At 38.6% G+C, this 15,406-nt stretch overlaps 1 protein-coding gene across 1 annotated transcript in view; it reads left to right on the forward strand.

Annotated features, from left to right (window-relative positions):
* The window catches only part of NAA15 (N-alpha-acetyltransferase 15, NatA auxiliary subunit), a 40,284-nt gene that overhangs the window by 582 nt on the left and 24,296 nt on the right, over positions 1 to 15,406 (forward strand). The window contains exons 2-4 of the mRNA XM_039550815.1: positions 12,119 to 12,203; positions 13,140 to 13,244; positions 13,874 to 14,031. Coding sequence (XP_039406749.1) covers positions 12,119 to 12,203; positions 13,140 to 13,244; positions 13,874 to 14,031 — 348 coding nt within the window. The remainder of the gene's footprint in view (positions 1 to 12,118; positions 12,204 to 13,139; positions 13,245 to 13,873; positions 14,032 to 15,406) is intronic.

Consider the following 15,406-nt stretch of genomic DNA (forward strand, 5'->3'; position numbering starts at 1 on the left):
GCCGCGGTGGAGCACCCCGGGCTCCGGGAAGTACCCCGCGGCCCCTTCATTCATTGCTCGCCGTTGCAGCCGCTGTCCTGCCGAACTACCCGCCCTGGATTCGCTTTATTTATTTTTTTTCTTTTATAACTCAGATTTTTGCTATAGACGGTAATCATGTTTGTTGGTCGGTGGGAAGATGGCTTTCAGAGGAGGCAGTGGAGAAGGATGAAGGTTTTGAAGTCTTCCCGAAGTTTAACTTGCAGCCAACTCCTGTGGAACTTTCTCAGTCGATTTTTCTGGGTGGCACGTGGCATATGGATGAGAGAACATTCAGTGGAATTTAGGCAATAAGCCTGGTTTTTAGAATGAGGTTAAGATGGTCTACAGTCCAAATACCAGCAAAATGTGCCCAGTTCAGCTACATCTTAAGGAACTTGTTTCAGGTTTATGCGGTGTTGCAGGAACATTGTATTTCTAAGGACTTGGGTTGAATTGGAAATGTCTCAAGTTTGTTAGTGAGCAACTTCAGTGGATTTGTTTAAAAGGTTCTGTATGTAGATCAAGCACTATACCTTTTTCTCTCAGAAGAAGTCGGTTTTGTCTAAAAATCTCATGTTGTCTTTCAAAGAGACTTAAGCTACTATTTTGAGTCCTTCCAGAGATCAGAAGTAGGATGAGTACTGTTGTCCTGTTGGAGCAACAGTGCTCTTAAGGTTCTGTAAACTTGTGCCACTTAAGTGGGAGGGATGTGTACAGTCTTCTGTAACCTCTTTTTCCAAAATATTTTATGAAAATGGAACACATAGAACTAGAAAGCCCTATGAACAGGCATGTGACCATGAGACATGCAGTTTCATTTAGGGTTAAAAAGTAAATATAATGAATTATGAATCTAATTTCTACTTTGAAAGATTCAGTCATGCTTTGGAGTTGGTATGAGTTGTGCTTTGTTAGGGTCTGGGAAAGATCTAGCCTTGATGCTCAGTGATCCATCCTCCTTTGCGTTGACGATGGTTTGTGTGATTACAGGGCAGATTGAATCAAGGAGCTTGTCTGTGTTTAAATCTGAGCGGGTTTGGTTGGTTTTTTGTTTGTTTTTTTTTAATTTTTCCCTTTGCTTGGATTTGTCTGAGTACTTGTGTGGAGGGCAGGAACAAACAAGGAATAAGAGTCCTTGGAGAAAGTGCTGGCTCAGCACCCTTGCATTCATAACTTGATTCAGATTAGAAAAGGTGTGCCCCAGTGCAAGCAGATTTCTGTACACTTTTTTTTAAAACTGAAAATCTTTAATAACAATTGAGGAGTTTGATGTATTGGATAGACTAAATGTTGTGTCATTGTGATCTTTTCCTGTGTCTCACAGGGATGACAGATGTGTAGTCTGGTATTTAAGACTGCCCTGTGCTGCAGTATCTTTATAACATGTGGTGAATAGAAAAGGCTCGAAGCTGGTTTTCCTCATACTGAAAATTTTGCTAATGAACTACTTGTCTGCCTTGTTATGGATAATGACCCTACTTTGTGAAGTTTTGGTTACATGTTTGACTTGAATTAGTGAGACATCTTTTAGGAAGTCCTAAGTGCAGGCCCTAAGAAAAATTACTTCTCTTCTCCTGTGCCTTCATTCCACCTCTCTCTTCCTGCAGCCTCTCCTCACTCTACACCATCTTTTCTGGAGACTGTAGCACTTCATCCTCTGCCACCTCTTGTAGTGTCCCGTGGGAGGCTGAACAGCAGCAGGAGGAGCTGAGGTCTGTCTGTGCAGCTCTGAGCCCCTGGCCAGGAATGAGGTGGTCCTGGGTGGACCCATGCTGCCTCCTGGCCCAGCCAGGCCATGTGTCCTGTTAAGCATGCCTGGATGATATTTTTTTCAACAGATGCTTTGGGAACTGACCCAAGTGTTATTGAAAGGATGCAATACCCTACAGATACGTAATTACTGGTACACAGGCTGTTAGCAGATGTATAAACCCATTCCCATGCTTATTTTCATGGAGATAATAAACACAGGAGCTAAGTAGATAACTATTTTTGCAAGTAAAGCATAAAGTTGGGGTTTTTTCAATCTGTTTTGTGTGTGTTTTCAATTCCTGAGGCTTAATTTCTTTTTTCTTTTTTTAAGATGTATACCTGTAACACACATGTTACCAACCTGCCCAGCTTTGCTTAGCAAAGGGCAATAAGTAGCTTTCAGAGTTTGGTTTTTTTGTTTGTTTAGTAATAAACGTCCTGCATGATCTGTACATTTCTCATGTATGGGTTTGCTCACAATCCAGCATTTCCACTAGCCTGAGAAGTTCTGAGTTCAGAACTGTGTACACTTTGCCTTTGCATGTTCCAACACATTGTAACTAGACTAACCTCTTTTAGTCACTTTACAGGTACGTGGAGGTTCTGATAGAAACATTTTTCCGTTTGAAAGGTATTTTACAATTCAAGAGTTCCTGCAGGACAGCGGAAAAGAGATCTGCATGGTTAGCTTGAATCAAAAAACCACCCACAGGATTAGCAATCACCGTTCTCCTTAAACTTGCACTTCCATTTAAAGAAAGTATCTAGCTTATATAGTTTTTATAGTTTTAACTATTTGCTGTTAGGTCTACAAGTAGATGTTCTACTGCTCAGAGATTCTGAGGAATTTAGAGCAAAAGTGGATCTCAACATTTGAACATTTAAAATAATTGAGTCCATATGATACTTTTGAACACACATAATGTGTTCAAAAGTATCATACAGTCCAGAAATTACTGGAGAATAATTCAGGTGGTGACAGGGGAAAGGGCAGAATAGTAAACACAACACAGTAATGGGGAAGTTGGCATTTTGGTACACAGAAGGCTGGATGCACTATGAAGTAATGGAAAAAGTAGTTTACTCCATTTCCTCCCCCCTTACTTTTCAAGTATAGAACTAGTAGTTGTAGAAAGTAAGATTGACTAATTTTTAATTTATTTTTAATATTATTTAATTAAATTTTATTTAATTAATTGTTTAAAATTAAATATAACTGATGAACATTCCTTGAATATTCCTGGCATTTTGCAAAATTAGTTGTCTGCTGTATCCAGGCAGGTTCAGTTCATCAATGATGTTCATTTTATTTCATGAATCCTAAAGATAATCTTCAATTAACTTTTCTTTGGATGTAGAAGTTAAATATATTGAAAAAGTATTGAAGAAAAATTAAATACAAAGCTGTTAGAGGTGACATATATTTTGTGGAAGAGTTTTTCACTCCCTTGAAACATCAGAGGATGCAGTTCTTGGAGTCATCATGTTCTGGCAGACTAAGGTAGTGCAAGTATTTCTCACCATGGGTAGTCAGCTTAGCCTTTAATTAGCAAACAGAGAAAAAGTCCCAAGTATTTAAGAAGTGAAACATCGTTGTATTTTATGTTGGAAATAAGCAATGCAGGTGTGTAAGTGTGTTTAGTCCTTGTTTAAACAGTTTCACTGGCTCACAACTGTATTAGGTGCTGTAGAAGTAGTGTACTGAGGAAGAAGATGCCTTGTGGTCTGAGCTGGTGTATATTACATTGTGTGAAGGTTAGAGTTTCCCTGTTCAGGACTGGGGGTTAGCCATGGCCGTTATCACATATGGAGGCTATTCGTCTTTCATCTTCTATCAGTTTCCTTAGGTGCTGTGCAGGCTTGACTGGGCGTAGCTAGAACCTATGTGCTCCACTGGGGCATTCCAGTAACCGGGGTGTCTGCTGCAGGATAGGGCCATTGGAATTTCACCTTCATGTGGTCGTTTTTACCTTAGCATTGCAGTGCTTGAGGGCATTGTCATTGAGCTGGTGGTCTTCCTTTCCATGCTGGTTTTGACCAGTGTTCTAGTAAGTGATATAGGAACTTCCTGGTGATAAAAAGCCTGTTGAACAACCTCTCTTAAATGTCTCTGCTGTAAATATGCCAAGTCCCTCCTGCTGGGCCATCTTCCTGTTGCTTCATTCCAGAATGTGCTCTCTGTCCCTCCACTTTGAAACTAGACAGACCAGTGCTTCTCCTTTACTAATACTTCCATCAGCATGAATCCTTTAAAAATAATGTTCTCTCCATAGAAATTCAGGTGCTGACTTTTAAGATTGCTGAGGTGACAGACTTGGAAATCTCTTAAGTCATCATAATTCAAGATTAAAGACTTGATTTCCAGGATTTCACTTTTATCAGTAACCAAATAAATTAGCACAATTTGTTTGCCATCTAGTGATTGCATTTGCATGGCTGTACAGTAATCAAGTCTGCACACCACTGGAATTTTACCATGTACTGTCTCTCAGCTGAAATATGGAATTGCTAGCAAGGCGTTTCCAATAGCTTGTCTGTTGAGATGTCAATCACTTTTCTTTGCCAAGGGGAATACCCTGCTTGGTCAGTAGTAGTAGAAAGAGAAATTGTATCTTGGCAGAAATACTGGAATGGAAGTACAGGATAGATCTGCTGCTTTAAGTAGAATCACTGATAATTGTCTTTCAGAACTGTTTCTCAAACCTGCTAAAAAAATTAATTAGTGTTTGAGACTTTAGGATGCCATTGAGGATTCTCTTGAGCAATACAGCTGTTACTAAAGCCTGTTCACCAAATTAGGCCATTTTTTGTCACCAGGGCTGTCAGAAATTGTAGAAACATGATTGACTGCTGTAAATTTTTGAGGAGCAGCATAATTTTACCTGTTTCACTGGTGAAAATAAAAGACTAATTAACAGAAATATCCTCACAGTTGTAAGATTATAGCCAGTCTTACATTGTTGTGGCTATAGATACTCTTAACTGAACCCAATGTGGTTTTAATTGGGGCAGGGGAGTTAATTCCATTTATATGGTACTACCCTTTATTTTGGTTAGCATCTGATGAAGCTGTATTTATTTCTGTTTTTGAAAGGTTTTCTTAATAAGATTTTCATGATAGCACTTTTTCTGGATGTCTCAGGTTTAAATCTCTTGTCTGCAGCAGCACTGTGTCAATGCAACAGGATTGGGCATAAGGAATTGTGTGTTTTCTGATTTTGCTGATAGGGAATTTAGAGAAAATTAGCAATTATTCATTGCCACCCTTAAAAGTGAGGTCAGTGAGACTTGTTACAGGGATTTCTGTTTGCTTATGTGATACCACAGAATCAGTGAACCTTGTAATATAATAGACCCATTTAACTGCTTCTCAACACTCAGTGCTACCAGACCTCATCTTGCATACCTCAGTGCTAAGGGTGAGGAGTACTCTAGGTGTAATACAAGGGTAGAAAATGTCAATAGCCTCTCCATGTATCTTGATTATTTTGCGAGATACATGGACGCTTCAGGTCTAAGTCCAGAACAGCCAATATGCCAGATCTTGGAATTTGAATTGATACACTTAGTTGATGATCTTTAAAAGCCAAGCATATCCTGTGCACATGGGATCTTTTGTGAGGTACAGTCAGTTTCTTAATGAGTTCAGGGGTGAAGCCTGAATGTAGGGGTTCCAGGGTCATGGATGGAAGTCAGCGTATTTTAGTAGACAGGGCCAAATTCGTGATAATTCTGCCCAAGAAGAGACTAAAGTAAGGAAGTACAGGCCAACAGAACTGATGTTGAATAATGGGTGTTTTTCAGCAAGTCTGTCTTCAGTAAGAGGATTTCTAGTATTCTTAAAGAGCTGTAGTTAACTCTTTGTCAGCCCCTGTTTCCAGCTGAATTTTGTTAAATATGGGAATGAGACCAGTTCAAAAGCGTAGACATAGCATAGAATTTTTTCTGCCTTAGTATTAAATGAAAAGGTACACATATTTCTTACATTCTTCCTAACTAATTTGAATTGGAACTTGTTCTGTTCCTCTGGTTGTATTCTACCAAGCACTGCTAGTTATGAAGGTATCAGTGGCTTCCAAAAGGTAAGGTGTGATGTGCAGAGGAGGATTTCTTAATCTGTTGAACCAGGCAATTGCTGAAGCTGTTTGTTACACACAACAGTTCAACTAATTAACACTTTAGAGCAGTGCAAGAGGATAGCTGGTTTCAGTTTGACAGCAGAAAATTATGCAAGTTTGCTCCAGAGTTTTTCAGTATTAACATAGCTGTAAGATTTGTGTGGTTTCTTCAGTCCTTGGGTTTATACATCTTGTGTTTGTAATGAAATTGAATCGGTGTGGTGGAATATCTTTTGCCTGGAGCTACTGAGCTGTTTGATATGGTTAGTGCTCAAAAGACCCACTAATTCATGGCAAGTAGTAGCTCCTAATGCTTTCAGAATCTTCTTTACTACATTTAGCTTGAATTAGTGCATGTTAGTGACTTGACCTGATCTTGTCTACCTGTAGAGAGAGGAAGTGTGCTGGAAAACAGCCTTGAGCTGCACGGCACCTGAATTTACTATCTTGTAAGTGCTGCATCTGAACCGTGCCAGAAGAAATAGATGGCGTCAGAGTGGCAGACGTGCATATCCTGTGCTGTAAGTGCACACCTTAGGTAATGCAAAGACCGAGGATTCCAATGCTTCCCACTGCCATAGGTCTCACAGCATCATAGTTGCCAGCATTGCTGTCAGATGCCCCAAGTCTACATCCATGACTGCCACTGGGGGAAACTGTGGGGTCCCCTAAGAGCACACTGCTGTAGTTGAAAGGGTTTGTTGTAGAATTGTAGAATAATTTGGGTTGGAAGGAACCTTTAAAGGTCATCTAGTCTAACTCCTTGTCCACCATGGATCTGCTCAAGCTTCAGAACCTTAGGGAAGAGGATTAGCAGAGTGTCAAATCTGTGAATTGTTTTGGCTGAGCAGTCCATTCTCCATTGTACTTCCTCTTGGGGACTTGCAGATGCAAGTAATACATTTACCTGTGCCCATGTGTAGATCAGCTGTCCTAGTAACCCTTGTATATGATAGGGTATAGTCTGCAATATATTTCCTCTGATGATGACACTGGCTATGTCACTTGCTGAGGGAGAGGGGCTGAATACAGTGAACTACCAATGAGAAGTTCAGTTTGCAGCTCTGCTGTCTTTTGGGGTTTAATTCCAATTTTGGCACTCATTTGGTGAAGAAAATTATATTCTTCAGCTAGTCTGTCACAGCATTGACTAAGTTAGGATGCTTGCTTTTACAGCATTACTGTGGGTGAGAAGTGATTTCCTGTGGGGGTTTTGGTGGGGCTTTTGGTTTGGTTGGTTTGGGTTGGTTGTTTTTAAGTATTAGGGCATTAGGTAGTTTGCATTCATTTTACTTCAGTTAATTTGCAGATGTGGGGTGTTAGGTTGTAGTAAAAAGTGTGACCTGGTAAAACACAGAGTCTTAGAAGAGAAAACAGTTAAAAGTACTTCATACTGTTTTTTGTAAAATTCTCTCTTTAATAGAAATTGCACACTGTTTTTGGTTCCTGTTCAAAGGGCATAACAGTTGTGTGATCCCACCCACCTGGGTCTGCTGTATCAATTTTATTCTCAAACTGCTCTTTCTTATAATCAGTTGTGCTGATTCAAGTAAGAATAAAAAGAAAGCAGTCAATAATGCCCCAGTGCTCCCACTTGTGAGCTTGAGGAGTTGATGGTATCTTCTTTGCTTTGGTAATTGCTCTTGAGGAAAAACATCTAGTCTTGCATGCTTTCAGGTGGGAAGATAAAAGGCAGTTTCTCCTTTATGTTGGTCTCCTGTGACTGTCTTCATCTTGCTCATTAAACACTTTTGGGTGTGCTTCTCACCTGTTTTAATCAGCTGCAAAATCCAGGCTGGATAGACTCCTATGAGACTTTCTGTTTTGTTTTACTTCTGCAAATTAGTTTTAAAACACTCTTGAATCAGCTAGGTTGTACCTATGTATTTTCTCAAGTGTCCCTGTTTGAAAGGGAGTTTTCTACTTTGTGTTGTGATCGAGGTGATTCTTCTTGTAGATTGGGTTGCACTTGGTGGCAGTGTAGATTCACTGAAGCTTCTAGTCAGGCTCATGGTAAGTCCTGGTGTTATGCTGAGCTAGAACTGTTGAGCTGATGTTAACTACTGATGTTACTGAATATACAAGACACTTCAGTCTGCAGTGTAGTTATTACAAAATGTCTTAAAAATAGCACGTTTAAGTCTGTATGACTGTTAAATTATTTACTGTAGTTATTAAATGCTTGCAGGATGTGAAGACTGCTTTGTGATAAAAGAGGATTTGCACTCCTGGGTGTGAATATATGCAAAATATTTCATGTATGAATGGCAGAGTCCAGGCTGCTGTGTGCTGTGTATTTGATGCTGAGGGATATACTTGCATGTCAAAATGCTGTACTTGACTATTATCCTTTAGTGTTAGTTGGAAACACATGTATTTGACCATTAAAATGTCTAGCTTGAGAGGGAAGAATTACTTGAGGGGTAAAATATGCTGCCTGCTTATAGGTAACAAACAATTAGAGAGCCTACTTGTATACATTTCAAAAATATAAAATCTCTAAAATGCACTTGTGACAATGCATTTGTTCATACAGTATATAAAGAAAATAGTGCTGAATTAAGTTTGGATAAAAGTCATCTCTGCTGTTGTAAGCAGCTCTTAGTGCTACTGTAATCAGTAGCATGGCCCTTGTATAACAACCTTGTAGTTACCTTGTTCAAGAATCCATGTCACTGCTCACTACCTGTAGGTTTGGCAGCAAGATTTAGAGAGTAGATGGGAGAAGATTCAAAACTGGAAAGCTGGGGCAGGGGGGGAACAAACTCCATGTAGCTGTGAGCTTATGCCTAGACGTAGGTAAGTTATAAATAGTGGGAGTCTTTTCACCTTTCTTCATGGCAGCCACCAAAGAAGAAATGTGGAGGAATTTATTCGCATTTGACACAATGAGCCACGTGCATGTGTAGGGCATCTGGCCAGAGACTGAGTCTGCACAAATGCCTTAATACAATTCAGAGAGCACCAGAATACAAGCCCTCCTTCCACCTCAGACTTGGGATTTTGGAAAATATGGGGCATCTCTGTTCCTTAAAATTTCAATGTAAGTCTGTCTAGTAATTGCCATGCATTCCAATCCACTTGGTGGTGGGGGAAATGATGCAAATGCAAATTGTCACCTCCTATGGTCTTGCATGATTTTGAAGGAGTCATACTTCGCCTGTCTCATCTTACTGATTCTTTGTAGAATTGTATTGAAGCAGATGTTATTTCCTTCCTATAAATACAGAAAATTAGTTAAAAGTTATGAAAAGAATCTTGGTGTGTTTGGAATAGGTTGTCATTCTGGCCACAGCATGCAGAGAAAAGCTTGTTAGATGTCTTAAAAGATCTGGTAACTTACTAAATTAAAAACTTCGAAGGGCAGGAAATGTATATAGATTCAGTACTGCTGTAGAGTCAGATTCTGTTCTTCTGGAGCGTTAGCCTTAACCTTACTCTTTTAAAGTTTAGCTTTTGTTTTCTCATCGCATGATGTCACAAGTTGTAGCTGCAGTACTTGTCTGTCAAGCATCACAAGCATGCTCTCACTGCTGGCTTTGAAGTTTATATGTGCAGGAGTTTAGCTTAGTGCAGGCAACTCTGCTCTTCTAGCCATCTCTGGAACAGAGAAATCTGTTACTTCTGCAGAACAGCTGTCCGAAAGTAAGGGTCAGAGCTCTGGTCATGACTGTGACAAGCTAATTTTCTGGGAGGAAACAAACTACCCAGATGAATAAAATTCCTGTTTCCAGAAAGCCTGTATCTTTATGTCCCAAGAATACTGACATGACACCATACCTGCTTCTGTAATTTTTTTTTTTTTTTTTTTAATTTAAATTGCTGGTTCTTTTTTCTTCTCTTACTCAGAAACTACTTACTTGCTTAAGGATCTTCTTTCGCAGGCTCTGTATATATTTTCTGTCTCCTTTTTATGAAAAGATTTTTGTTTGAATTGTCTGTTCCTTGAAACTACAGGTTCACCGAGGTTCGTACTAGCCATGGTTGCATAGGCTTCATTCCTGGCTCCCTTCTGTCTTATTCACACGTTAATTTAAGCTTGTTAGCCCATAATCTCTCTGGAGAATGAGTTAAGTATGTGCACAGCTTCAGGCAGGGGAATCTCAGTGGTGCTGTTGGGCCCACTATGAGGAAATAGTCTCTTCTTTTCTGAAGAACTAAATGTGACCTCAATTTCATTTGTTCCCTTCCTTCCACTGTCAAAACATAGAGCGTGTATGTAGAACACATACACGAATAAGAAAAACTCATAAAATAACACAATTTGAAATGTTTGCATTAACAGAATGAAATAAGCTTGGAAGTATTAACTTGAAAACTTGGAGAAATTGTATATGGGAAATCATTTCAACTTGTCTTGATCTAGAAATAACCTGTAAAAGGAGACCTTTGATGCTTCACTGGGGAATATACACAGCTGTGTCTATATACACAGCTGTATTCTGGAGATAAAAGTATATCCAGATTGTTTCCTGATAATTTGTTGGCTCTATTTGAGTATTTCTGGGTTATGAGAACCTTTCTGTAGATGTAAGCGGATATAAACTTGTAAATCTTTGCTCTGTGAAGCCTGAAGGAAGGAATTTGTTACAATATTCGGTGAGTTTGCTCTGTTTCAAACTACCTTGCATTACAAGTTCTGTATCACCCTAGAAAATTTTACGTGCAAATATTTCCTGTCTCTAGCATATATCCCATCTTGGGTGACCTTGCTTAAACTTCAAGATGAAAGCCTGGTTGTTAGAGTATGTTAAATGGAACCATTTAGTGATAGGATTTCACATTCATAGCCACCATCTTAGCTGTTGTACTCAAAGCCAGACTGCAAAACCCCTAAGTGCCTCTTCTGCTTGTGACAGTGCCTTAACTACACTGCAGACACGTTCTTCAGTTCCTGTGGCTGCACCACTTTTGTGACAGGTTCTGCTGCTTGCACAACTACCTGGGTGGGGGCAAATGGCAGCTTTACTTTTCAGGGAGGAGGCCTGGCTGGTAACCATTATGTCTGATGGTTTCAATTTAAAAAAAAAAAAGAAAAAGCCTGTCAGCTCTGACTAGTGGCTGGTTGTAGTGACTCAGCCAGCTACTTGAAAGCTGATAATGACTGGAGGGTCTAGGTAATACCCAGTCAAGTTTAATAGAAAAAAAATAGCTGCCTGTACAGATTTCCTCTTACCTAACCCTTAAAAACATTCTCTTACTATGTGCTTGTAGTGCTGACATTTCCTGTCCTTAGTGACAGAGGGGGTTGTCTTTTGGAAGTGTTCAAAGTCAGGGTTGGATGTGACTTTGAACAACATGGAGTAGTGAAAGGTGTTTCTACCCATGGGGGTGGGGTGGGTGGAACTAGATGGTCTTTGAAGGTCTGTTCAAGTTGAAACCATTCTAATTCTTTTGTTGATATGTTCCTCTTTGAGTACATCTTGCTTGTTCTCTCTGAGCATCTTCCTTCTCTCTCCTTTTGCATGCGAGCAATTCCCTTTCTCCTAAGGGTGGTGACAGTGTAAGGGGAGCAAGATAGGTGGTTTGTGATGCATCTTGGTCTGCAGTCATATTATTTCAGCTGTATGACTTCAGTACTAGAAAATAATACATGCACTTATTGTTTTACCATTTTTTTATATCTTTGAAGTTTATTGTTGGTGTTTCCAAGAGTTGGACTAAGAAAACTGTAGAGGAATGTTTAAATTTCCAGTATGGCAAGATAATGTTACTGTATACTAGTTTTGAAGGTTTGGATATATGAGATATATGTGGTAATCAAATTGATCATAAGAGGTTGCTTTCAGAGGTAGTGTAAGCCATGTTGCAATGATTTAAATGTCTTCCCAGCTTGTATGGTTGTTGGAGGTTGTCTTGTGGGCTTACTGTACAGGATAATTGGCCAAATGGGTTCAATGTTTACCATGTTATGACATAAGGTTTGCTTTTGTGTTAAAGGAGAGTTGAATCTCTTTAGGCACTTAAGCATCCTGTGGTGTCTTACCTGAGAATCTGCTGTATGATAGTATGTCTGTAGTTACACTTTTAGACTTGTGGTGTTGCTAACATATTTTTTTTTTCTGGCAATGTAAAAAATTTTTAAACACAGGAAGCTCAATAAACAGGGTTCATTAAAATATTAGTACGTTTTCTAAAATCCATAGCTGCACTGATGCTTAATTTCAAGTGTGCATAAATACTTTCACTCTAAATTTTTTGAATAAACTTATTTTGTTCTTCAACAGAGGTGTTATGAACATAAGCAGTATAGAAATGGGTTGAAGTTCTGTAAACAGATCCTTTCCAATCCCAAATTTGCAGAACATGGAGGTAAGTTTTCAAATGGCATGTGGTCTCTTTTTCCCTGTACTTTACAGTAGAGTAATTATATGTTTTATACCACTTCACTGCTAACTTTTTGCCCATAAAGCAGTAAGAGCATCCAGAAACCTCCGTATTAGGAGGTTTTTTTTTTTCTTATGTTGATAAGATTGGTCATTTTAAAGACTGATCTTACCAGTAGTCATGGCTTCCCATTCTTTATCCCTCAAGTCTAAGATTCATGGTGCAAGTTTCCTAATACAACAATATATTTACATATATACATATGTAAATACATATTATTTCCGAATATAATACACTATTATTTCCTAATAATTTCCTATGCATTAGTTAAATCACTTTTCCTGGAAAATTGAGATTCCCTCACATAAAAGTGAAAAACAAAAGGAAGAGGCTGAATATTGTTCAGTACTCTGTCAGCTCTGTGGCCTGCTATTTTTCTGAAGGAACAGTCTTATTTTAAAAGAAGAAAAAGGTGTTTGTTCCTTTGCTGTATTTTTAGTCAGCTCTTAATACTGAGTTGAAAGTCTCTTTGCACTGTTCAGAAATGCTTTGTGGGTTTTTTGCAACTAATTTGATATGGGTGGATGTGTGGAAATACCAGAGTTGTGAATAGATAATTGAGTAGTTAAAAAGAAAAATCTCAATGTTTGTAGAGCAGACAGATTTTACTGCCCTTTAAGATAAAACATTACTTCATATTTTGATGGAAGTAATATAAAAGGTTTATTGCTGTGTATGATATACTTAAGTGAATAATCTGACAGTAGAGCTTTCCATGTGAGAAAAGAATGTGAAATCTTGAGAGTGATAACTGAATCTAAATTTGCATTTATTCTATGTTTAGGGTTGCTATATGGAGCTTAAAACCCATGAAAACGAAAAACTGATACTTATTTAATCTTTTTTTTTTTTCTTTTTTAGAAACCTTGGCAATGAAAGGACTAACATTGAACTGTCTAGGGAAGAAAGAGGAAGCTTATGAACTTGTGCGCAGAGGCCTAAGGAATGACTTGAAGAGTCATGTCTGTATCCTTTTTGAAATAGGGCTTTTTTGCTGATGAATAGAAAAGATTGATTTCTGCAACTACTTGATTTATAGAGTAGCAATAAAAGCCCGTTTAAACTTCAAACTGGAAGTTCAAAGTTTTCAATTTCCAATAAATATTTTGTCTTAAGCTATCCAAAGGGCAGATGTTTTGCAGTCCTTGCAGTCACAGTTAGCTCACGTATTATTCTGGCATGCATTGAGTATTTTTTAATCATTAATCTGCAACTGTAAACTCATGGTGGGCATTTAAACATCATTTGCTTTGGAAGCATGAGTAGTTGCCATTACATTGTTGAAAAATTGTCGTATACTCGGAATGGAGGGACTATGAGCACTTCAGTTGCCTAAAAATGTTTTCAAGTAAGCCTAATAAGGTTTTTAGATACCCTGTTGCTTTATTTCCTCCCCCAGTATGTGAAAAGTAAAGTTTAAAGCATATTATATAGACTATACATATAACTGGCAAAGTTCTGACGAAAAGAACTGTAGTGTTCCTGCCCATTTTTAAAACAGCTTGAGAGCTTGTTGGCAGCTATTCTACCACTGCCGTGTTGGAGCTCATTTGTCCCTGCTCAGATTCAGTGGAAGCCTTAACAGAGTTTTCCAGGTTGGCATGTCTATGGCCTTCTTCAGAGGTCAGACAAGAAGTATGATGAAGCTATCAAATGCTATAGAAATGCACTGAAATGGGACAAAGACAATCTTCAAATCTTGAGAGACCTTTCTCTGCTACAGATTCAAATGAGGGATCTTGAAGGTTACAGGGTAAGTATGCATACTGCATTTAATCATCTTCTAGGGAACTGCAGCAAAGGTGGCAGATTGATTAATGACACTTTAAAAAAAACAGTTAGGTCCACAGGGTTAAAACTATATGCCACTCAATACTTTATGAAAGTGAAAGCAGATATGCTACTGAGCAATTTCTATAAAATACAGATTTAATGTCAAATTTTCAGCTTAGTGCAGAATTGCTTGTCTTATTTTTTTTTTTCTTGATGCTGTATAATCCATCTGTAGGCATTCTCCAGTTTTGTTCTTTTCTTGAAAGGATTCCCGTAGGTAAGAGGCAACGCGTAGGAACCCAGAGTGCCGAGAATATTTCTCTGCCTGTTTTTAAGGGTTTTTAGCCCCCTGGACAACACTGGTATAGCTTTAAACCTTGGAAAAAATTACCAACAGTCAGACAACAAGTAGAAAATACAGTGGTGTGAATTAGGTGATAGACTACTATGTAAGATTGTCACAGGGTGAAAATTTAGAGGTTTTAGGCTTCTCTTTATAGTAAATAGATAAGGGTAAAAAATATCAAAATGGAGGATTGTTGTTGTTCTCTAGACCTCCTTCTCCTTCTTCTACCTCTCCATATTCTGCAGTAAAAGTAGTTTGGATTGATTGGATAGAAAATTCCGCAGTTCCTAGTCGTGTTACTGAATAATTGGCAAGAAAGTAAAAATAATGTACATTTTTAGCAACTATTGGTTAAAATATCTTTAAAAGGCTGTGTAAATCTTGATAATTGCTCTCTCTCGCTCTCACTCCTACTTTTCCTCCTTCTATGCTGTACCTGGGTCACGCTAGTGGCTCAGTTCCTCTGATAAGACTTAATAAACAACTATCTAGAAGCATTGAAACTACAGAAGACGTCTCGCTTTATCTTTTAAACTCCTTGCAAGGACTTTCAGCAAATTCTCTCCCATCAGGAGAGACTTGATTTATGGCACAGTAAAGTGTCAGCAATGTGTTCAGAACATGACTTTTATTCAGGCAAAGGAGTTTAAATTTTTTAGTAGCTTTGCACTCTATATCCCTTCACCTTTACATCAGTGGCCTCCAGTTTCTCTTGGCAGTGGGTAATAACAAGCAGTGTGCCGCATGAAACATCATATTTTGGTTCCTGGCCAACTTGGGCATTAGTGAGTGACAGCTACATTTTTTTTGGTCAAGTTTTCATCTTTTTAGGTTTCCTTTGCACCTCTAAAGTCATGTTGTTTAAAACACATTAGTTGGTCTCTTCATGTATTATTTCCTTTTCAAATTAGGGTAATGTTAGTATACCCAAGAGCAAGTTCTGTGTATCAAGCTGTGTGGAACCATCAGCTAGCACAGGTCCTCAGAGAACTTTTTCCTGAGTCAGGAC

The sequence above is a fragment of the Corvus cornix genome, chromosome 4 (genome assembly GCF_000738735.6).
Source record: "Corvus cornix cornix isolate S_Up_H32 chromosome 4, ASM73873v5, whole genome shotgun sequence".
In the NCBI taxonomy this organism is placed as follows: Eukaryota; Metazoa; Chordata; class Aves; order Passeriformes; family Corvidae; genus Corvus; species Corvus cornix.